Source organism: Chelon labrosus (assembly GCF_963514085.1).
Source record: "Chelon labrosus genome assembly, chromosome: 11".
Lineage (NCBI taxonomy): Eukaryota > Metazoa > Chordata > Actinopteri > Mugiliformes > Mugilidae > Chelon > Chelon labrosus.
The window spans coordinates 27,237,972-27,261,207 of record NC_140344.1 but is presented as its reverse complement, the minus strand read 5'-3'; the positions used below and the strand labels follow the sequence as shown (position 1 = coordinate 27,261,207).

The window sequence follows — 23,236 nt, the reverse complement described above, 5'->3', positions numbered from 1 at the left end:
TATAGAGGCAAGGCTTTAAGTATGCGCTGACTTCTGGTGGGTTCAGGTTTTAGTCTGGAGTCTAGAACATTAAATTATTGATGACGGAGTGTTCTAGCTTGTTTTTCTATACATTTTATTCTGTTGTCTTCTTTTCTTTGCGTTTGTACGGCTGTCTTACAGAGTGCAGCTTCGTCCCTCACATGTGATCTGTGGCAGCCGATACATGCAGAGCACTGCGCAAACCCTTTATCGAAGTTTTACTTTGGCAAGTTACTCCCTCAGAATTAATGTTAATTAGCCCAAGCTGATGTGTTATGTGTATTTATCAGCAGGTGACTCCAGGGGCATTTGTCATTTTAACCAGTAAAAGTCAACTAGAATATGTTACCTGAATGTTTTGAACTGCTCTATGACAGAAGAAAGTGAAAAAGCTTGGACAAAAAATATGACAGGATACCTCACAGTTAGTACATCTTTGTTATTTGCCAATCCAGGTTTAAGAGCTCACAGCCTAATGCTTTCTCTGTGGAGCCCAAAGTGAACCTAATACAAGAACGCTTCCAGACTCAGCAATAATACTGCATTTAGTAATAAACTGTACTTCAACTGCATTTGGAAGGAGAAATTATGATGCTTGAGTCAAATGAATGTCAACACTATGACAGGGCTGCACCACTTTCTTTTAAAGAACTTGCATTCCACTGTTTGTATAAGCCGTTTAGGTGCATTTAGGAGATAAAGACTCTAGACTCCAGAGTGTGATCAAAACAAGGGCCTGACAGACCTATTAGTCTCCATCTTATTCTCTAAGAAAGAAAGTAAATAAGTAAATTTCACAACTGAACCTGTGATAGATCACAGGGCTGACCTATCCAGCCAAGATAGAATGAAAAATGGTTGTAGACAGCACTAGACAGAGTGCCAGAGAGAAGATGAAAATTGAGTGAACATGTGTGAATAAGATGGATGAATGACGTGTACTAAGAGTAGATGGGTCCGGGTGTTTTTTTTTTTTCAGGCCATTAAAAGATCCAGGGAGCATTTCACAGAAGCTGATGGGTTACTGATGTATGATGTCATGCGCTGGTATATAAAAAAATAAATAAGTGTCATAATGATACATGGTGTCTGAAATGCAGGCAACAGCTTTTCACTATACTTAATTTATGTCAGGAGAACATCCAAAGTTGGGCTAAGTAAAGTATTAACAATGACCTGGATGTGAAGTGTGACAAGAAAGAACATAGTTTTACCTTTAGTCCTCGTTAAGTTTAAAGACTAATAGAAACTAGTCAATCAGTCTAGTATTAACTATGTGGTTGATGTGACTTTATGTGTTCATTAATTGGATAACCTAGTTGTGTGATATACACAGCATCTTAAACTTAGAATTAAATGATGCTGAGCAATGACACAAATATATTATTATTAATATAATTTATTGGTTGATGGAAATTGTATTAATAATGACACATTTCGATAACAGATCAAGTCTTAACTGATCAAAATTGATTGGTCATTTTCTGTATTTCCTAAAATGTGAGGATTTATTGCTGCTGTCTGTTTTACATCAATAATCATTTTACGATTCAGACTGTTGGTCGGACTTTAAAGTCAAGCTTCTGGGTTAAGAATGAAACTGGAAAATAACGAATATAGTAACACATGCAAAATGATTTTATTACATAGCAATAACTCAGTAGCCCGTGGACACTTAAACGTGTCAGGAAATCAAACTGAGCCAATGTTGAGCAAACAGTATAAAAATATTCCACTTTCAAGAAAGCAAAATACTACTACTTGTAATAATACTACTTGTTCAACAATATAAAAACAGTCGAGTCTGTTAAAGTGTTAAAATGTTTTTTTTGGTTCTCAAAATGTAGTTTTATTTTTAATTCTGTAAATCCACGTCTCATTCCTGATGTATTTCGGTTCAGTTAAGTACAGCTGCCGTAGAAATGATCACAGTATAGCTTTCCTTTAGCATGGAGCCGTCTGTAACCATTGCCATGCTATGCCTGGATTCTGCACTTGATTGTGCAACAGGTGTTTAGCACATAAGCAGTACAAAGATAATCCTTTCTAAGACATTTTAAGTCCTTGGAGTACGACAAGAGCAAAAGGTAATTTACGCAATTCAGACGAGAATCAGCATATTGTGTATGTTTAAGAATCTTTCAGATAAATCCCCCTGCCAGTTTCCATAAGGTATTTCTGACAGACTGGATCTGTCAAGGCTTTGATATGTGCTTTGTACAGCTTAGAGGTAGGTTCCCATTACAAGATGTTAAAACAGATAAGGCTCCAACTCTGACCATCCCAAACCAATCTTCTGTATCAGGTTACTTACAGAAAAGCCTCTACGGGGAAAAAAAAGACAGACTTGGAGATGGAAAGTATAAAGAACCTAAAATGAGTATTATTTAAAAAAGATAATCAAAACAAGCAAGACAGAGCCAGTGAGGGACCCTCAGTCTGAATGCATCTGGGGAAATTGAAATGGTTGAAAGAGAAGGGGAGGGGGGTATGAGGCAGAGACTTTATTGAAGCCAGCCTTGTCACTGGGAAGTAAACAAATGATGTGTCAACCCCTCTAGCTGAACGAGGGTGTCAATGTGTCAATGAGGATAAATGAATGAATGAAAGGAGGCGCAGAGAAGGAAAGGGGGTGATGAAAATGAGAACACGGGGGGAGGAGGGACAGCCCAGGGAGGTTTATGGGAATTGAGTATTGCGACGGAGGGGGTAAACAAAAGAGAAAGAGATAGAACTGGTGGAGGCCACTGAGACCAGTGTGTATAGGGGGGGTGAGTAGGAGGATGGTATACAGGGGGAGACGGAGAGATACGGGACTAGACAGAGGAGATATGGACACAGAGGGAGACACAATGAAAGGCAGCTGCTGAAAGAAAGACGTAAATGAGTCAGAGGGGTAGTGAAGGTTGTGTGGGAGCTCCTTGTGTCATTGTTTAACAGCATTTCAGCTCAATATTAGTTAAAATGTAAAGTTAAAGTCTGTTTTTACAACTAAAATATATTTTCAAAGGCTATACAAGACTATCCTACTGCTTCATCATTTGTGATGAGATTTTAAACGATGATAGGACTCACTTATTGTATTTTTAACATAAATCAAAATGGTTTTATATAAACACAAAAATGGAAATAGAGGCTACTATAAAGTCTTCCATACGAATATAATGAGAGGTTTTTGTGAATTAAATTTGAAGTGTTATTGTTGCTGATAATACTGCACCACTTTCTACATGTGCTTCACAATAAATGGATTTTCTTTAACGTTGATGGTTCGTTATCTGTCTTTCTGTAGACGTTTCATGTTTAGCCACTTATTTGACAAAACACATACTGGATTATTGACACTTATTGATAAGTGTCATAACATACAAAGACATAAATGAGGACTGACGGCATCCAATTAAAGCTTTTTAGAAGCGGGATTACAAAACACTACTGTTGGCAGGATATTTTAGTCAAGAGTAAAGTTCAGGGAAAGTACGTTTGGTCAAATCTTCAGTTTGTAAACACAGTATTGATAGTATTACTTTAGAGCACTGCATCATCCTACACAGAGACAAACATAGTCACATAATGAGAGGCAAAAATTAGTGTTGATGTTTGATTAGTATTATTGGCCGATGAGTTTTGGTAAACAGAGAAGTAAGAGGAAGAGAAGTGGTCTTGAGTTGGTCCTGAAAAACTCCTCAGCTGATCAGTTCTGACAACAAAAGTAAAAATGAGGTGCAAGGAAAAGAGTCAGTCAGATCACGTTAGAGAAACAAAGACGGACAGACAGACCGACAGACAGAAGCTGCTCTTTGATTGGTGACATAGGTTGTGTCGGGAGTCATTGTTACTCCACATCACGGAGGTGACAGCTGACTGACAGCCCAGTGTGGACAGAGAGTCACATGAGATGGATGAGCCTCTCAACCAATCATTAATCAGAGTGACCTATCTGGCTCCATAGCATCGCCCATTTATACCACTGACAGAGAGCACAAGAGCTGAGATCCTTAAAGAAAATTTAGAGAGGCTGGAGCCCATCCTCGTCCCCCAAACTCAAATTAGTGCACCATTGTACCATCACTATCTCCCTCTTCTCTTTCTTACCCTCCATTCATCTCTCTTATTCCCCACTCACTCTTCCCCCTCTTTCTTCAACAGTATCTTCCCAGTGTAAGGAGATCCTGCCCTGGGAGACAGCCGGACCACTTAGAGCTGACTTCTGACCAAGCTTTCGTAATGATGCCAAGCGGCCAACAAGGACTTCTCAATGTGATGCGTTGGCAGGCTGCCCACTGAACACCAGAGCCAGAACAAAATGGGGCCGTCAGAGCTGCCCTTGATCAACGCATGTACAACAAACAGTCGAAGAGGTTCACACATGGATCTTAGTTTTAATTCCCTCCTTTTCACTTGAGAACTTAGCTGGATAGATAATAAAGCTGCAAACAAAGCATTTAGAAATGAAAAGTTAAAAAGCTCTTCATCAGATGCCCACGTAATTTGTCCTTTATAATCCACTTTTCAAGTCACTGGTGTGTTCTTAGCACACCTTCTCCTCATCTGGCTCATGATAAAGTGCTTTATCGTTGCCTGCGCCACAGCCACATTTATGGAAACTTCTTGGCTCTGTAGCCTTCATTTGTCCAGGGTCCACTCTACAGATCTTGGTCCAAGGTAAACAATGTTAGCGCCGAACGGAGGGAGCTTTTCCACAGTGAGACGCACACATGAGGGTGAAATTAAAGTAGCTAAAGGGAGCTTATCTATTAAAGCAAACAGATAAACAGGATTTTAACAATCAGTGCGCACCAGTCCACCTCACGCATACATAGACTAGATGTATACACAAACCCAGTGACCCTGCTGAGTTGCCATAACAACAGCTCCAAGTCAACAAAACATGTCTGCCTGCATGTGACATTTATATTCAGCAAAGTAAGAGAAAGACAGAGGGCTCCAACTGAAAGCAGCATGGGCTGCCATTGATGAAACTAATTAAGCAAAAAGGATGTTTAATCCAAATGTGTACAACAACCACCAGCAACACAATGACACTCTAAATTTCCTGGAACGCTTGATGTCAAAACATGTCCAGTCCTGATGAGCGGATTGATATTCATGAGCTGCCTGGGGTTTTATTTAGGGCCGAGCCTAAAAACTCAAGCTTTCAGCTCTGAGAAATGTGCTGCACATTCTTCAATAGGATCCTCTGCTTTCATCACATTCACAAGGGTGGTCTTGGACAATATCCATCCAGTTGGGTCCCAGGCAGCATATGTTATGTTTCTTTGAGTTTATATAACCATAACTGTGGGCCTAAGCACCAAAGCAACAATATCTGTGCATACATACGAACTAGATGTGTATGTGCATTGGCAGTGAAGGAGAATGTAAAGCTGATTTCTACTTACACGTCAACAGGTACTCTTAACAGCAGGGGTAACACTGCTCCTTCATCATTCAGCTCCATCAGTCGAGGTTCCAGGAGCTCAATGATGGTCAGAGCTGTACGAAACACAGCGGACAGGCCTGAGGAGAAAAGAGGAGGTTCTCAAAAAAAAAAAAACAGCAACCGCAAAGAAGTAAATACCATTCTGGACAATAAATATTTATAATGAACTTATGTATGAAACTAATTAAGAATGAAATGAGAAAATGAGAGCAAATGACAAATGAGAATCAGCATGCGACTGGAGTTTCTTTATGCGTGAGACTTTTTCATCTCCTTACTTGTACATTTGTGCTTGTGTATTTGTGTGTGTGTGTGTGTGTCCGTACCGTGCAGAATGATGAGATCCCAGACAGCCAAGACAGAGTCCCAGCAGGGCAGGGAAGTGAAGAGAGTGAGGAACCAAGGCATCACAAAGTGGACTGACAAGACTCCCACTGACTCCTGCAGGGGAGGTTGGGAAAACAGGGAGGGTTGATTTGGCACAAACCACAAACCACCAAAAAAAAAAAAAAATGCATTTAGGGCTTGTTTCGCTGCCAATTTCTGTCAAGTAAACTCCTTTATTCCCTTTTAACTGACACACATAATCCTATATCTTATTACTGGATTGCTAAAAAATTTCCTTTGAAGTTCTTCAGCTCTTCTGCATAGTGTTCTCTGCCTGCAAAAACAAATTAAGATACGTCTGGGTCTCTCATACACAGTCTAGCATTTATAGTGCATTTATTCTCCACTTGCACAAGAACAAAAATCTGTCTGCAGCTCGGTCACCTCAACTCTGCTGAACAGATCTCCTACAAAGGAAACGCTGACCTCCGATCTCCAGTAGGCTTCTTCTGTAAGGGGAAAACACTATTGTGCCTACATAAACCCCTGTGGGGTGGGGTGTGTGGGTGTGTGTGTGTGTGTTTTGGCTCCAAAAGGGCAGCTTTCCTCCCAGACCTGCTGAGTCGACGTGAAATATAACAATCCTTTCAAAGACACTAGCAGTAAATGCATTAGTATATGCACAGACACACGCAAGAAAACAAAGTTGAGTGCGCAGAAGGAGGCTCAGAATGGTCAGAGTCCTAATAGAGATTATCATTCTATTATCTTTAATAGAGCTAAGGACAACTTCCACAGATGCTTGACCATGATGCTCGATAAACATTTCTTATGGCATATTCTGGAGCCTTAGGGGTCTACAGCTATTAAAGAAGCTCATAATTAGCATGAAACACAGATGAGTGCCATTTTATGCAGTTATTCAGTTTTCTATCAAAACCAGAGGTGTATAGTAACAAAGTAGTTTTACTCTACTACATTTAAAAGTTAAAAAATATACTTTTACTCTGTTACTGTGACGTTTGCCACCTCTTTACAAATTAAAATAGAAATATAATTAATCATCGAAGGATTATTGGAATGGGCGTGTCCGAGAGGACGAGAGGAACAACGTACGGTACTCTCTCACGTGGTTTAGAGGTAAGGGCGGGATGCGCGGGGCGGCGGACGTCAACATGGCTGCCTCCGCAGTTAACGCTGACGAGGACGACACGGAAGACGTTACCACACTGACAGCATCTCCTTCGGTAGAAGACGACAGTCACCCGTGACGAGGAGATAGGAGGCACTTTACTTTGTTCTCAGGCAGACACTTGATTCACTCACTCTACAAGTGTTTTTGTTTTATCATACCACATCTATTTCATTCACCTGAAAGTGAAATAAAGAACAAGGGGAGAACCATTTTTGGTTGTTTTGCTTCTTTTCATGCGTACTATAAAAATACTTTGTACTTCACTTGTACTTGTACTTATGATACTTGAGTATATTTTTTCACAAGATACTTTCGATACTTAAGTGCATTTAATGTGAGCTACTTTAAGACTTTTATTCAAGTGATTTTCTTATGGGTGACTTTAACTTTTACCAAAGCCATTTTCAGTTATGGTATTTGTACTTTTACTTAGTTATTTTTTTTCAAGTACTTTATACACCTCTGATCAAAGCATTATACAGATTCAAAATGATTCAAAAAAAGGAAATCTAAGTAACTAAGGAGAAAAACTAAATTACAGAGAGGTAGATCAGTACGATAGCTAAAGCACTGTCCCCTAGAAAGACGGTCACTGTTTTTCTTTTGGACAAAATAATCCATTGTGTGAAAGTTCTCCTAATCTGTGAGAAAGGAGACATTCAGCAGCTATTTACTGTATTTCTATGGAAAAAATCTAACTGTAAAGAACTTTTGTTGACTGTGTCAGGGCTCACTAAATACATTTGAAGGAAATAATAGAGAAAATTACACAGGTGTAGGCCTGTGTCCCCCTGAGAAACTGTTAATATTGCAACTAGAAGAAGCCTAGAGCCTTTAGACTGAAGGGCAGAAGAGGCCCGGCTGATGATGGATGCATTACAGAGGCCTCCCGCCTGCACATGAACTACTCATCACTTGGGCATATGAGGCCATTAACACAATGTGTAAGTACACCAACGCACGCACACACGTCTTTCTTGTCATCGTGGTTTTTAGGAGCATTTTTTACTCAAAAGAACTAAACAAAATAACTCCAATACAAACAGAAGCAGCCAACTGTGCACCCAGTTTTCAGCATCTGCTCATAATTCCTGCTGCACGTTTCTAAACTCAGTGTGTCACTTTATCATTTCTTAAAGTGGCCCACCTGGCAGTCATTATTTACAGAAACCCAGACAGCGATGGTCTGAGCTGAAATGAAGAATCATGAAGCACTCACCAGGTGCTGGGAGAGCTGAGGCTTCCTGTGTTTCAGGAACTGGTCAAACACCTTCACCTGATGCTGGATCCTGATTGGACCAGAAAAGAAAACGTTTTGTACCTTTTCCCAGTACACCACGCTCTTCTTATTTAACCATACAGGATTACAAAGAGTCAACCACTGCCTTAAACTGAGCTCAGACTACAAGAGTTTTAAAACCCTGCGTTACTTTGAAATCAAGTTGCATCACAATACTTAAGATAATCTTCTCTCTAATCTCGAACATGGACATGCTACAGATTTTGAAAGTAATATCTTAACACTCACTACAGGTAGGTAGCATTAATGGTGGTAAACACCTTGGTGGTTTACCAATCATTAATCAAACCAGAAGATGAAGCAGCATCAGCAGAAGAAGAAAAACTTGTTTGTAAAGAACAAGAAGAAAGCTAAACAAGGACGGGGGTGGGGGGATCACCGTCAGCTGCTCCATTTCCTTATAGAAACTTGGGATGTCCTGAACGGCATCGGGACATCGGTACTGGGGCCGATCTAGGCATTTTTAAAATGATCGGATGTCCAGATTTGATTTCTCCACCGGTTCTACAGCGTGGGGACTTTGGGGATAGATCAGTGTCTGACTCCTTTAGCTCAAGCCAGCTTTATTTCAGTTTCCCTTTACATTTGCACATATCCCTGAATTAGGTAGTTTGAAAGAACAGCGGATCCATTTTCCACTCATTCTTACTTGGTGAGGCTGAGGTCAAACAGTTGAGCCAGATATTTGGGTTTATCCAACAAGGCCGTCAGAGCCCAGAAGGCTTCCTCCTCTCCCAACTGCATCAGCAGCACTGCAGCTATGTAGGACATCCCTGTGAAACACACATTTGTCTTGGATGAAACACAGCGTCGCATTAATATTATACTACTTTAAGAAAAATGTATGAGGTGTGCACGTTAAAACTACTATAAATGTTTGAGGTGGAAGAACTAACATATTTCATCAAACAGCTGAGACTATGATAATGATTCGACAGAAGGAGCAGGCGCAGCTGAGGAAGATGTCAGAGTGTAACCTCAATATATTTTGTTAAGCTGTTTCTGCATAACTGTATCCTCCATCACAAGTACTGTTAGAAGTCAGAAGAAACACAACTAAGGCATCCGACTCTTAGATTCATCTCTTTTATCATACAGGCAAGACATAGTGTCATGCATGAAGGACATCCATAAGAAAAAAAAACTCAAAATATAAAAGATAATAATTAGAAAAGTCCAATTTGAACTCTTTTTGGTTCTCCGTCAGGTTAATTATTATAATTATTATTCATTCTCTGTTACATATGATCCATCAGATTTGCATAGGGGTAAATGTTCATGGTAGTCTTCTTGAACGGTGAAAGCTTTGAACATGTTTCTAATCTTGACTTCATGTGGGATGATGGAATAAAAAAACAAAAAACAAAAAGAGATGCTGATAATCCAGATTTCCAGGAAAACAATCTGAAGGAATTGTGTGCTTTTGTTGCTATTCTCATAAATGATTTTTAAATAATAAGGCTAAAGTGTGTAATTAATGTGAGAAAAGTCTAATCAAAGAAGAAAGTCCGTCAACGTTTTATATTACTGGTCCTCTACTTCCATCAAGTGGTCACATTATGTACTGCAGCTACCTCAAATAAATGAGGTGAGGGAGTACAATTTTAAGCCAACATCTACCTGAACATGTAGCAAAAGTCAAATAAACAGTCCAGCTCTCCAGTCCATTACCTTGACTGTATCCGACCAGTGGGTTGTATTTGGCATAGGCGATGAGGACCCGGAAGAGCTTGGCCTGACCCTCGATGGCCTCAGGGCTGTCTCCCATCAGAGAGCGGTGGGTCGGGAAGGAGCGCTCTGTGGGAGAGGTTAAATAAAGGCGTTTTCCCATCTTCATTGATTCCTTAAACTCTACTCTGACTCCAGATATGGTGTAATACTTAAACAAGTCCACTATATTACTATTACAAGTGTAAACAAATAACCAAAAGCTTAAAACCTTTTGAAACCTTTCGTATAACTAATGTGAGGTGATTTAGGACTCGTTCCATCACATCAAACCACCTGCAGCTCCCTGAAAACTCCTTTACAATATCTACAATTTAAATGCAAAAACACTTTTTGTCAACATTCACTGGCTAACCCTTTAAACTTATTGTTCTGTCTGAACTCACGCAGGTCCAGGGCGATCTGTCTGAACAGCGTGATGTCGTCTGCAGAGTAGCGAGGCTCGGAGCAGCCGGAGGATTGCTGATGGTTCAAATCCAGATCGTTCTGGGTGTCGCTCAGCGTGGTGATTGCGGACAAAATGCCGTACTCACTGACGCCCAAGTCCACCAGAGGCCCCCGCACTTCAGACAAGCACGTCTGTGGACACAATGCAACACATCCTCTTGTTAGAAATAATTTAATAACATTTCTGTCATGAATGAATAATAGGGAAGGATTACGTAACCGTCACTTGTGACTAGGCTCTGAATAAATGTGCATCTACGCTGATTGGGTAAAATTATGGTTATGTGAAGTGAAGGGGAAATTCAACTCTCTGAAGCACCTGTGGAGCAGTCGGAGGTAAACAGTACTTTGCGCCAACACATTTATTACAGTGACAATGGCGACATCTGCTGGATAATCACTGGAGCTGCTCTTATCTTCAACACCAAACCAAAACATCTATTGCAGTCATTCGTTATCCAATCTCTGTCTTATCATTTTATATTTTACTGCATTATATACCCCTAGTTATTAATATTTAAATTTTAAATCCTAGACCTAGGACTGCATCCAACACTAAAGATTAGTCTGCTAATGATTTCCATCAATCATAATTACACAGAACCCTGGGTGACACTTTCAAATGCGTTTTCTTCCAACCAGTATAATAATAATAATAATAATATAAAGGTTCATAGAGGAATTACACTCACTGACAACTTCATTAAGTGCACAAGTCAAAATGAATGTATTCTTATGTAACAGTCCTGTATTAAATCGTATCTTTATGAAGGTTCTGGTATTTAGCTCAGTAGTTCGAAATAAGTGAGAGAGCTGTTGATTTAAATGTGTTTTCTTTTTGTGGGCTGTGGTTTGTAGAAGTATTCAGCGGTACTGTATTGTACTAACAGATGTTTCTATTATTTTGACAGTCAAAAAACAGTTTAACACAGTATCACAAACACCATCCTCCAGAAATATCACCCAGTTGAATTACCAACTTTTTGACTCTGTTTCAACATAAACTAAACATTAGAACAGTCATGAAGGAGGATTTAGTGCAGGACTGTTACATTAGACACAACTAAGTGTGTGCCAAATTAAGAGAAGGTCTTGTGATAAAAGGTCGTCACAGGTTGTTGTGTTACTTTTAGGAGAACGGATGAATCCTCTGAATATATCAACTCTAATAGGAACTTTAAAATGCAGATGGTTGTGGGCAACTAAAACCTAATCGGGGCAATAAGTAGAAACAGCCCCATAATTTTTAAGCTTTACTCATTAGTGGGTGACAGAGGTTGTTTTCTGTTTTTATGGTGTGACTCACTGTAAAGTACCTGGTAGTTGAAGTCACTGCTTTCTCTCAGACTGTCAACGCCGAGAAGGCACTTCCACACTCTACCCCGCAGGCTCGGAGGTATACTCATCCTGATGAATCGCTCGATCTGCAAACACAGCGAGAACGTATAGGGGAAATAACCTGAAGAGTTAGCACGTCACAGAAACATTAGGGTAGATTACACAAGACTCACCTGACTCTTGCAGATGAAGCTGGCTCCATTCCAGTAGCTGAGGAGCTCACACAGCTCTTTCACCCTCACTGAGCTCAGCTGGGGGTAGCTGACGGAGACAACACAACATGGTGACTTTTGACTGACTCATCAGCTTGGATGCAGTCCTTTTTTCCTAAGGCTTGGAGTGCTCAGAGTATGACACCAGCAAGGATGATGACCAGCGATCGCAGCCGGAGTGTGGTGACCTAATTCAACACTGTTTCTAGGAAGTATTCATGGATCAGTTGGTAAATAAAGTATCTAGCTATCTATCTGTATTACTTTTTATGCGTAAAAGGTGAAATTATGACAGTATGATGTGCGAGATTATAAATGTGATTTGTCAGAACCACCGGATCACACAAAAGGATCCATTAGTGTGGCTTTGTTGTTGTCAGAGGATGAAATTTACATCTAGAATAATAAGCTAAATGCAACTTTTCAGGTCTGACGTGCAACTTAACGTACTTATTTACGTCTATTTTCTCGTATCATGTAGCCAGCAACTTATTGAACATACTGGTAAATTTTAAAAATTGAGCAATATTGCTGGAAATTAACTTTAATATAAAGCTAGCATGAAGTAAACGTTTAAAACCGTTACCTTACCCCTAACGTTAAGGGAAATATAATTTTACTGCCTGTGATTAATTAACTACCGAATAAAAAACTAAACACAGTTATTCATTTTACTATTTTATATAACTTTATCTCATTATTTCGGGTCGTGACAATAATTAGCTCAATAACTAGCCGGGATGCTAGTGCACAGGAGCTAACGTTAACCTCCAGTCGCACCTGTAGTCGTGACATCGGTGATGAAGTTTTTGGTCCTTTCTTTTAGTGAGAGCAAAGCCGAACTCGTCGAAACGCAAATTCTCACTCCGCCGTCTAATTGTTGAGCTTCTCCTGCTGGCGTTGCTGCTGCTGCTTCTCCTCCTCATAGTTCAAGTAATATTAAAAAAATGTCCGAGCGCTGTTTTGTACGGTTATTTAAAAACAAATCACAGCAGTCAACGGCATCCAGTTGGTCTTTGTCACCGCTGTCAAACTCAACGGTCGCCCTGGGACCGCCCCCTTTTGCTACGTCACGGTCAACTGAAAATGGGCGGGACGATTCGAAGAAGAAGAAGAAGAAGAAGAAAAAGAAGAAGAAGACAGAAACCAAAGAAGAAGAATACTTTTAAACCATCATAGACTGTATAAATATTATATGTTACATACTTATATGTTATATACAGTCAGAGTTTTAAACGAACATAATCAAATAGACAACATACATTTGAATCATTTAAAAAATAACAATAATGATAAACGAAATTTAAACCGCCAATAATACACGAAAATTTAAAAATAATAATACACCTATTGCAGTTGTTCCATATCTAAAACGAGGGTGTCATGTACTTTTATGACATACTTTTGGGCCTATTGTATAATATAATGTGGGAAAACTGTTAAAACAATCATATTTAACCCTTATTTATCATAAATTACTCAAGGCCTTTTTTAAAAATATATATATATATATTACAGGCCAAAACCCCAAGAAATATTGAGTTAGCAATAAAACCTCAAACAAAATCAGCAATTCGTCACATCTGAGGGGCTGAAACAAATTAATATTATTCAGATATCACTTGACAAATGTTCATAAATAAATAATTTTTCTTTTGCCACCATAATTTTATTTAAAAAGTAAAAAGTCCTGAATTCAAAATTGCTCTTGTACAGTGGTATGATACAGACTACTATAGGCATCACACATAGAGGTTGTATTGTTATTGACACAACATAAATAAAATTGTATTAAACTGAAAAGTATTTGTTGTATAGAACGAAGCCCACTGAGACTGAAATATTATCATAAGGGGCAGTATTAGATCGCAAATACTGCAAACCAGTGCATAAGCAGCTGACAGTATGGAAGAGAATATGAATATGTCTATAAAATATTATATATATATACATTTAAATTAATAATGTACAGTTATTGTGTGGGACTGAAAATGAAAAATCCTGTCTTACATGTAATAGTGTTACATACTTTATAGTATAGAGTACATACTGTATATTTTTGTTTTATTTTTTATTTTGTTGTTGACATAAAGAGAAACGTAAACATTTATTTTTTTTTTTTTTTTAATAATTTTTTTACAGGTAGCAGGTAGCAGGTGAAGAGAAATAAACAGCAGCGCAGATGCTCCAGACAGGGAATCAATCCCTCGCCCTCTAGGTGTCAGGTTGTACTGGTGTCCATCGAGATGACGATACGAGCCCAAATCCTGACCTATATGCAGGTATCCTGCTGCTCGACTGGTCTCCGTCTAGCGGATTCCAGCAGAGGAAAAGGTAAACCCACAAATAGGTGATCAGGAACAGGAAGTGTCCCCCCAGGTAGCCCCCTCCTCCACTGCTTTCTGTCTCGCAGCAGTCAGTGAAGGAGAAGGTGTCCTCACATGTAGGTAACCTCCTGCTTGAGTTCTGTGTTGGATTCATCTGGGAAGATAACATAAGATAACATAAGATAAGACAAGACTTTATTTATCCCTGTGGGTAAATTAGGGTGTTACAGCTGCAGGGAACAAAAGTGCAAAATACAAAAAATAGAATAAGGTAAGACAAGAGAAACTATATAACAGTAAATATGTTAAGGTACAAAAAATATTTACCGATGGGGATGAAAATGTTCACCTTAATAACACCAGTCCCGTGGGGCCGTCTGTAGAGTCGTAGAAAGTTCTGCCTACAGCTGCGAAGAACTTTGTGATGATACCAGGTTCCTCAGATGTCTCTTCAGCTGCCTTTTGAAAGAAGACCCGATCATGTCTTCAAATTGTGGATCGTCTGAGACCATAATAAGCCACAGAGTCTTTTTGGAGCAGTGACACATTTTGCACATGTCCTTGAAAACGGCCTTGTCCATGTCCTTCAACTTTTCCGGGTTAATTTTTAACCCTTCACTCTCGACTTCATCCCAGATTTTGTTGAACAGCCGCTGGTGGATGGCGTGTAGGGATTCTGAAGTGCAGGTCATCTTGGACTTTTTAAGGGCCCGTGAAATCAGCTTCTCTGCAACACCGCTCACAAATGTTTCTTCCTTTGCTCTTACGCCCTCTTCAGGTTTGTCCTCAAATTCAAAGGCAGACACCGAAGCTGTGTCCGGAGGAACAAAGACTTCCACAGGGGTGACCTCTGTAACGTTGGGTGTCTGCGTTGGTGCAGGAGATGCCACTTTGGGAAGTGGTTTCGTACAGAATCCCTTAATCCTGCTTGTCAGACGCACTTTGCAGTTTGGGTTTGCGTCTGGATCAGGTCTCTCGTCCAAACTCTCTGCGACATCACTTTTTGTGGACTCCAGATCTTCTTGGTCTCCTTCAGTGTGTCTTGGTCTGGAGATGACCAGCGTCTGATGTTTGCACATCAGTCTCTTCTTCTCAGTGCACTCTTGCAGCATTTTAATGGTGCGATCGACCATTTCATCCATTGTTAGGAGGGCAGTAACGTACTGTCTATATGGTTTCACAGTGTTCATGCTAGCAAAGAGGTTGGAGCAGACACATGCTGCTACTTCTTTGGCAATTAAGCTCCTCAAACTGTCTGAGCTTTCACGGCAAATGTCATCTGGAACATCCAGTACTTGAGCAAAAGTTCGAGGTAGTAGGTCCCCCAAACTGGACGACAGGTACTCCTGGGACATAACTCCTCCGGTCTTGACGTCTGCCAGCGTTGATCGTGTAATGATCGCCATCATGTCCGTTAGCAGCTCTGCCAGCATGTATTTGGTTTCATCATCAGGGTTTCCTGAGATCAAACGCGCCCACTGTTTGGGCTCAATCCTTCTGAAGAAAGAATCCATAACGGGGCGAATCATGTCCATCGTAGTCGGAGGAGTCTCCTCTTCCTGTGGACTGCTTGTTTGGTCCATGGCGGTAGTTGTCTTCGCTGCCATATCACTCAAACATGGATTGTGTCTTGAAAATATCTTTTCAGAACAAGGTTTAGTTATCACGAACTGTCTTCTCGATGCAATGAAGACCAAGTGAATGTGAAATGAATCTGAGAGCTATTTATACCACTCTGGAATGGTGAGGTAGCATAGAACTGTGACATCAGCAGTGACCTAATCAAGGACTGTGACACCATCAGTGATGGACTAACGGAATGTGACATCATCAGTAAGGGCCGGGAGGACTTCAGTCCTCAATCTGTTCTGAGATCTACCCATTTACAGTTCCTCTAAAATAAATAAATAAATAAAAAGTCTTGAGAACAGATTCCTACAAAGCAGTTTTACTCTGAGCCATCCAGGGTCTGTCGCTGAGAAGCTTCCCCACAACATGACGCTGCCACCTCTGTGCTGATTTTAAGAAATCTGAATCAGAAACACTATATAAAATACTAAAAATACTGTGTACTGGTCACAACTCGGAAAATATGGCAGTTATTTCATTTCAGTCCTCACAAAATATCATGTACTAACTAGAGACAACAGCTAATTTAACGTCACTCAGTGCGTTTGGACAACAGAACCTGAAAGCCTGCTTTAAGTATTTTCAATTTTCTGAAAAGAGGATTTAATGAAAACACTTGAGTCTTGAATGCTCTTTATTGTGGTGATACAAAGTGTAAAGCCTGTGCGTAAAAAGGTTTTCGGTTGTACATGGTCTTTACGTCAATAACCGTTCACAGTGAAAAAAGGGCAGCATCCATTGCCAGCAAAGGAATACTATAGTGATTATAAACTATACTGATACATTCCCTCAAATATGCTTTTAAAAAGTACAGGTTTATTATGATGAACACCGTAGATATCCATGTCACTCTGCGACGGCTCGGTCGTTCCTGCGTGTCTCCACTTTGTATATGGTCTGGTAGCCGTCGTCCCAGGCGTACAGCTGTTTGTCTCCAGGGTGGTAGTGGATGCTGCTGTGGCTGGTGTAGCGCTTTGGGAAGAACATCACAGGACTCTCATTGCTGCCGACGGAAGGCGCAGAAAGGAGAAAAGTTTTATTCGGTTGAGAAACAATGACTGGCAAACAGTGTGCGTTTATGTGTGTATGTATGTAGAGGCCAACCTGTGGATGGTGTCATGGATGTCATAGAGACACTGTACGGTGGAGCGTCCTCCATAGCGTGTGTTGTAGACCACGTAGAGGGTCCCGCATATTAGGAAGGCTCCTTCAGCATCACGGCTTCGGCATTGTGTATCCCAGGTATACTCTACTGCCAACGTTCCTGATGTGGAAACAAACAAATGAACCAATTGACTTTATTTACAGTCATGTACCTGGTTTTAGGAATCTAAACAACCTGAATAGAATGTAACCACCTCAATCAGAACAAACAAACCTTTAATAATCCGTTCAATAGAACCATTGAAACTCTTGATCTCCATGTTTCTCTCTGGTTGGAATAAATCCATTCTTTCTGAGCATGTAGAGTTAACATTAGGTAAAGAGTGTCCAAGAGGGACAGAAACATGGAGGGTTATCAATAAAGTTCTATTCTGTTATATTTCCATTAGGTAGAGCCCAGGTAGAACCATCAAATAAAGTTCTATTGCAATCAGGTTGCAGAACAATTGTCCATAGTCAATGATCAGACACCTTCCTGATGGTACGTTGTGTTGGATGAAGTGCTTTTTCATCGTAGTTTTTATGTGCACAGGGATGTTGCTCTTTACCTTTATCCAGTTTGGTGATGACCAAGTTCCCGCCATACTCAGGGTCGGCATGGATGACCCAGAGGCCCAGTTCATCAACAGCCATGTCCAGGTAGGTGTTAGGATTCAGGCTGTAGACGGGGAGGCGTCCCGCTCCTGGAAGAAGTGTGCTGTCCACCGCTGTGCCATTCAGCAGGTCTACCTTTGTGTGACAGGGACCAACGCACATTCTGCAAATTCAGAAACGCTCACCACTCCAGTTGAAACACCATGCACAGATTTAGCTGCTGTATATCTAGTATATAAAGGTCAAAAGGTCAAAAGAAATGTGTTGACATGCTTTTGGAGAGCTCTATATGGACGAACATGACTAAGATTCTACAGTTAGCTGTAGGTCGACAGAGTGTAGTGTTAGCTAGATGCCAATGTTAGCCTGTTAACAAGCTCCAAATGACATTTAGCAGTGTTAATAGTTAACATGTGTTAGCATGCTAAAGGTTTAGTTAAACCTGAAGTTCAGACGAAGTTCATAGGAATGGCATTATTTTTGTTAATTATTAAAGTCATTACAGTTCTTCCTTATTTTGTGGTTGCAAAACATCTGCTTCAAAACACCCAAAGTATTTTAAGAAAAAGTCAGCTTTCATGGAACAAAATTGTTTCTTTTGGCATCGTTAGCTCAGTGACCTCAGCTGACACGGAGAAGCAAAGGAAACTGGACAAGACCAACTCCCCAATGACTGAGCTCACTGAAACTGATCAGTCTCTAGCCAAAGAGCTGCTCAGTGTCTCTTCCCTGCCAAGCAGTGTGAACCCTCAGAGCTTCATTCACCCCTTCTTGCACTTTCTAAACACAAATCAACAAAGAAATGCATTGAACACATGTGCAACACACGGCATCGGGTTTTGATTACATCTGCCACAAACCTTCAGGATCTGGTTGGGCGTATCAGCCTTGTGGCAGTAGAGGAATCCGTTGTAAACCACGTGACCGGAGCCCTGCCAGTTGAAAGGCAGCTCTACCACCTTCACTGGAAGAGACGAATCCCTCTCTGTGAAGCTTTGCAGAGAGGCGTACTCCAGCACAGTGTTGTTGCGAATCCCACTCAGCAGGTAGACCTGAAAGATCAACAGTGGAGACCAGAAATTAGAAAAGATTATGGAACTTAAACAACAATGCATTTAAGCTGATATGGCTAACATAATAGAAAGCAGCAAAACTAGCATTCTTTTGGAGTTGTCTTAGACAAATATACTTTATATATTGCTATGTTTTGTCACAAACCCTGAGGGAATAAGCTGATAGATGCTAACTCAAAGGCAGGCTAGATATGAACTATGAGACTAAACCAAAACAGAAAGATTGCAGGCTTCAAAACCAAAACAATGAGGCTGAAAGATGATGGTCTAGCCTGAAAATATTGTGATGGGGAACTGAAAAGTTGGTGATACATATGTGATTTTGTCACTTTAAACAAATGATTTCCATCACAGGCCACCTTTAGCAAACGGAGATGGTAATTCGAGGTGAATTAGCTAAAGAAAAACATTTATTATTTACAAAAGAACAGACCTTAGTTGATCCTTCAGACGGGTCCTTGAACCAGGAACCATAGACGTCCCCTGCCCTCTTCACAATCTTGAGAGACTTGATTTGAGTCAGAACTGTGCTGCAGTCTGGAAACGTTGGAAGAAAATGGATTTTCATTAAACATCCTATTTCTTTTTATCTTGAACTGTCTGTCCCGTCACTTTTAAGACCTTTTTTACTTTCTACTCAGACGCAGGCTAAGGCGTGCCCACCGGACAGATTCCACACATTCACACTTCCTACCATTCTCCACTTTGATCTTGGCTTTCTTCTTCAGCTGATCCAGCTCTGCGGCCTTTATCTGTTGCTCCAGCAGCGCCTCCTCCATCTCGATGTCAGACTGGGTGGGAATCTTGTTTTCCAGGTATTCCAGCTCCCTCTCCACCCGGTCGACGCGCACGGACACACTGTCCATCTGGCTCTTCACCTCGGACCTACGGCGCAAAACGCTGCTTAGCTCACGTCATTTTCACGACTATTGCCTCAGTTTCTGGAGCGCCTGCTCAACCAGGTGAGCCATAAAGGCGTCCATCACTCAGATGAAGTGAAACTATTTCATTCATTCCTCATTCCTGCTTAAAAGAAGCCGTCCAGGCCTACCTCAGGGTGCTGAACGTGGACAGATAACCCTTGACTTCAGAGGAGAGGTCGTAGGTCTTCTGGGTGAAGCTCACTGTGTTTTGCTCGCACTGATTGAGGCGCTCCTGATTTCATTGACACAAAGAAAAGATTTTGTGAACACTCTTCCTCTTACAAGAAAAAAGTGATAAGACACAACCGTGCTCAGGTTAATAGACCCAGGAATTTACCAGTTAAATGACCCGTAGCTCATGGCTGTAAGGTTTTATAAAGCTAATGTTTGCAAAGCTTGGTAACTTGCAGTATAAACGACTTAATTCATCAGTTTATTAACCGTGTTTGAGCGTGATTGTCTATGGCTGTTGTTCAGAAGAAGTTAAGGTCTGGATTCACCAAACGAACAACTGCAAACGGACGACTGTTGTCTTGGTGTGTCACGGCCACGAGTCAATTAACGGTGACCTTTAAGCAAATACACCAAATTAGTGGTTTGCGCAGCGGTCCTTGGACTGGAGGGTCTGTGGTTTGAATCCAAGGACTGCCTGTGAAGAACTGCAAGGGTACTAGGGTGGGAGGATGAGTAAGCAGCGCTTCTCTTGAGCAACGCACCCGGCCTTCTGAACTCCCTCTGGTTTGACTGGTAGCCTGTGGATGCTATATTGATGTTGCTGTAAAGCTATCTACTAATTATTGCCACATAATGGGAGGTTGTGATCATCTGATACCTGATGTCTAAAAACATAGCTTATAGTTGACATTTATAGCCACATAAATAATTCATGCAGCTCAGCTATAAAGAGCCATTATTTCTTACTTACCTTGAAATTTCTCTGCGTCTATTTCCAGACCTAGATGCTAAAGGCTAATGTTATTATCTAATAATAATTATTATTCTGAGACTTTTAGAAGGGTGAGAGAGAATGGCCACAATGCAGATGCTTTAATGAACTTTAATAAGAGACAGATGTCCGCCTCCATGTTTGATCCATTTTGGCAGCGAGCCTTCCAGCCTTGTTACTATTCCTGGTGAACCAGATGATAATCTGACTGATTTAGAGCCAAAAACAAATGCTTTTGACAACTTTTTAGGAAAAACTAAGAAAGTCTCTCTTGCCGTTTTAGTTGTTAAACTGAACCTTAGAGTCGTAATAATGTGTTGTAGCTCTGATCCAGAGTTTAACACATAAACAGGAAGAAACACAGCACAGCAATCATTTTCTGTTTACGGTTTGGGAAGTTAGGATTAACACGTAAATACCACTTGTCGCTGCAGACCTGGCTCCAGCTCTAGAAAAGCTGCACACAGTCTCTTTAAAGCATAAACCTCCTGGTGTTAATGATACACCAGTCAAGTAAGTACCTGCTCTGGAAGCAAGCATACATATTCATAGATTATATTCTGTTGCCACCAGATAATCCGTCACTTTCTGATTTGTTAAAATAGTAGTTTTAAGAAGTGTTTGACTTAATAAAACTGTGCTTAATAGTCAAATCTAGTGCATGCTCATGGTAATGTGTGAGTAGCATTGCATTAAGAGTATTTAACAGTAAGGATTGAGAGGACTAGGACTATGCTCTGATGTCTCTGTTGTCCTGAGCGAGGCAGGACCTTGATGTCAAACAGAAGTGGGACCACCACCAGCAGCAGCTTACCTCTATCTGAGCCAGCCTCCTCTCCAGATACTGGATTATAAAGGCATCCTGGGAGGAACCCTGAGTCCGGACCGAAGCCACAATCAGGCCCAGTGATAAAAGGAAGAGGGGAATCGCTCGGCCTGACATTACCAGCCCTTAATATCCCAATAACTCAGCCCCAAAACGTCTGCAGCTGCTGTGACGACTTCACTGTTTCTGTCAAAGAGTGAGATTCCTGAAGCGCTCCTGCAGCACAGAGCGCACTAAAAAGAGACTTCAAAAAACCAGAGACTTATCCACTTTACAACAGTCCCGCTGTGTTTAGAGCAATCCTCGATTCCTTAAATGACTGAATAATCCTCGTCCTCCTCTTTCCTGTGTTCAGTAAATCCTGTTAGATTTGTAGCCCCAGAACTTTCCTCCTTGTTTCTCTAATCAGCCGTTGCTCCAGTGGGTTTTGGATCCAAGTGAACCTCACCCACGTTCCCTCCCAGGCTTTTTTTTTCTTCCTCTTTCCTGTGCCTGTCTCTCTCCCACCCTTCCTCTCTCTCTCGCTCTCTCTCTGGATTTTGTGCATTTTAGGTATGAGGGAGAAAACCAATAGAGGAGGGGGAGAAAGAGAAGAGAGACAGAAATAACCAAGACAGTTCATACCCTATTGGTCAATCCAGCAGCTTTTTAATGTAATACTCTCCAGATGGTGCATTGACACGTCCCCAGTTCTCCTTCGTAGCAGGAGCCCGTCTATAAAAGTTAATGGCTGCACCACGCTGGGTGAAAATGACACCATTAATAACATTTAAATCATGTGAATTATTCATCAGTCTGCATGATTACAGGTTTCACATTTTATTACAGAGCCATTATTACCGACTTACCTTGACATTTCTCTGCAGCTACTTCCAGACCATGACGTTAAATGCCTGTTATTATCTAATACCATCAACATATCCCTAAGCAGTGATTATTCTGGGACATTTTGAAAGGTGACAGGTAACGGATGCAACGCAGACACTTCAGTAAACTCTAAAAACATCCATCTCAGCAGCATCCTTTCCAGCCTCGTTACTATTCCTGTTGAACCAGATGCTGATCTGACTGATTTAGATCCAAAAAAAAAATGATTAAAAAAATGTGTCACTGTATAATTCTTGCTCAGCTTCTGCCTTTTGACAGCTTCTGTCTCCACCCGGTTCCTTTTAGAGCCACCTTCGACTGCTTTCCTGGACTTTCTTGTGGTGACAGACGACATCTGGTCGTCAGATTTCCCAGAGCGAGACCCGCTGCATATTAAACACAGAGCTCTGACTAGAGGATGGACTGCACGTGAACAGGACGGTGATAGCAGAGGATGAAAAGGCAATATCCAGTTTTCACAATAGGATTACAAGTATCTGGGAGAGCACAGATACTAACCTAATGAGAATGTCTTTGGACGGTGGGAGGAAGCTGGAGTACCTGGAGAGAACCCACGCAGACACAGGGAGAACATGCAAACTCCACACAGAAAGGCACCAGTCGGCCTGGATTAGAACCCAGAACCTTCTTGCTGTGAGGCATCAGTGCATCAGTAAACTCTATAACTCCTCTCAGACTCTCCTATAATTTATGGAACCATCTTCTACAAACTGTAAATACTTTGTGCAATATTTAGTTTTTATGCATCTTACATTTTTCACTCTATTTAATTCTACTTTTGTGCTTCTGCTCTATATCATTGCAACTGTCTCTTTACTGGAACAACTGCAACACTGTCCTAGAAGGATTAATAAA

At 40.9% G+C, this 23,236-nt stretch overlaps 2 protein-coding genes across 2 annotated transcripts in view; both read right to left on the bottom strand.

Moving 5' to 3' along the window:
• Positions 1-12,937, bottom strand: part of LOC311495432 (uncharacterized protein) — a gene marked incomplete at its 5' end in the record, with an annotated part of 57,711 nt that extends 44,774 nt beyond the window's left edge. Inside the window, 9 exons of the mRNA XM_084554866.1 lie at positions 5,424-5,541; positions 5,791-5,905; positions 8,206-8,275; positions 8,936-9,059; positions 9,958-10,083; positions 10,401-10,593; positions 11,778-11,885; positions 11,973-12,060; positions 12,792-12,937. Of these exons, the coding sequence (XP_084410992.1) occupies positions 5,424-5,541; positions 5,791-5,905; positions 8,206-8,275; positions 8,936-9,059; positions 9,958-10,083; positions 10,401-10,593; positions 11,778-11,885; positions 11,973-12,060; positions 12,792-12,937 (1,088 nt within the window). The remainder of the gene's footprint in view (positions 1-5,423; positions 5,542-5,790; positions 5,906-8,205; positions 8,276-8,935; positions 9,060-9,957; positions 10,084-10,400; positions 10,594-11,777; positions 11,886-11,972; positions 12,061-12,791) is intronic.
• A 3,682-nt stretch (positions 12,938-16,619) lies between these two features.
• On the bottom strand, positions 16,620-22,391 carry olfml1 (olfactomedin-like 1). The gene is made up of 8 exons (XM_084554756.1): positions 21,482-22,391; positions 19,850-19,953; positions 19,493-19,683; positions 19,232-19,335; positions 18,586-18,777; positions 17,680-17,860; positions 17,072-17,231; positions 16,620-16,970 (listed from the first exon to the last, which is right to left on the bottom strand). The coding sequence occupies exons 1-8, from the start codon at positions 21,608-21,610 to the stop codon at positions 16,814-16,816; spliced, it is 1,218 nt and encodes a 405-aa protein (XP_084410882.1). The 5' UTR covers positions 21,611-22,391; the 3' UTR covers positions 16,620-16,813.
• Between the last annotated feature and the right edge of the window lie 845 nt (positions 22,392-23,236).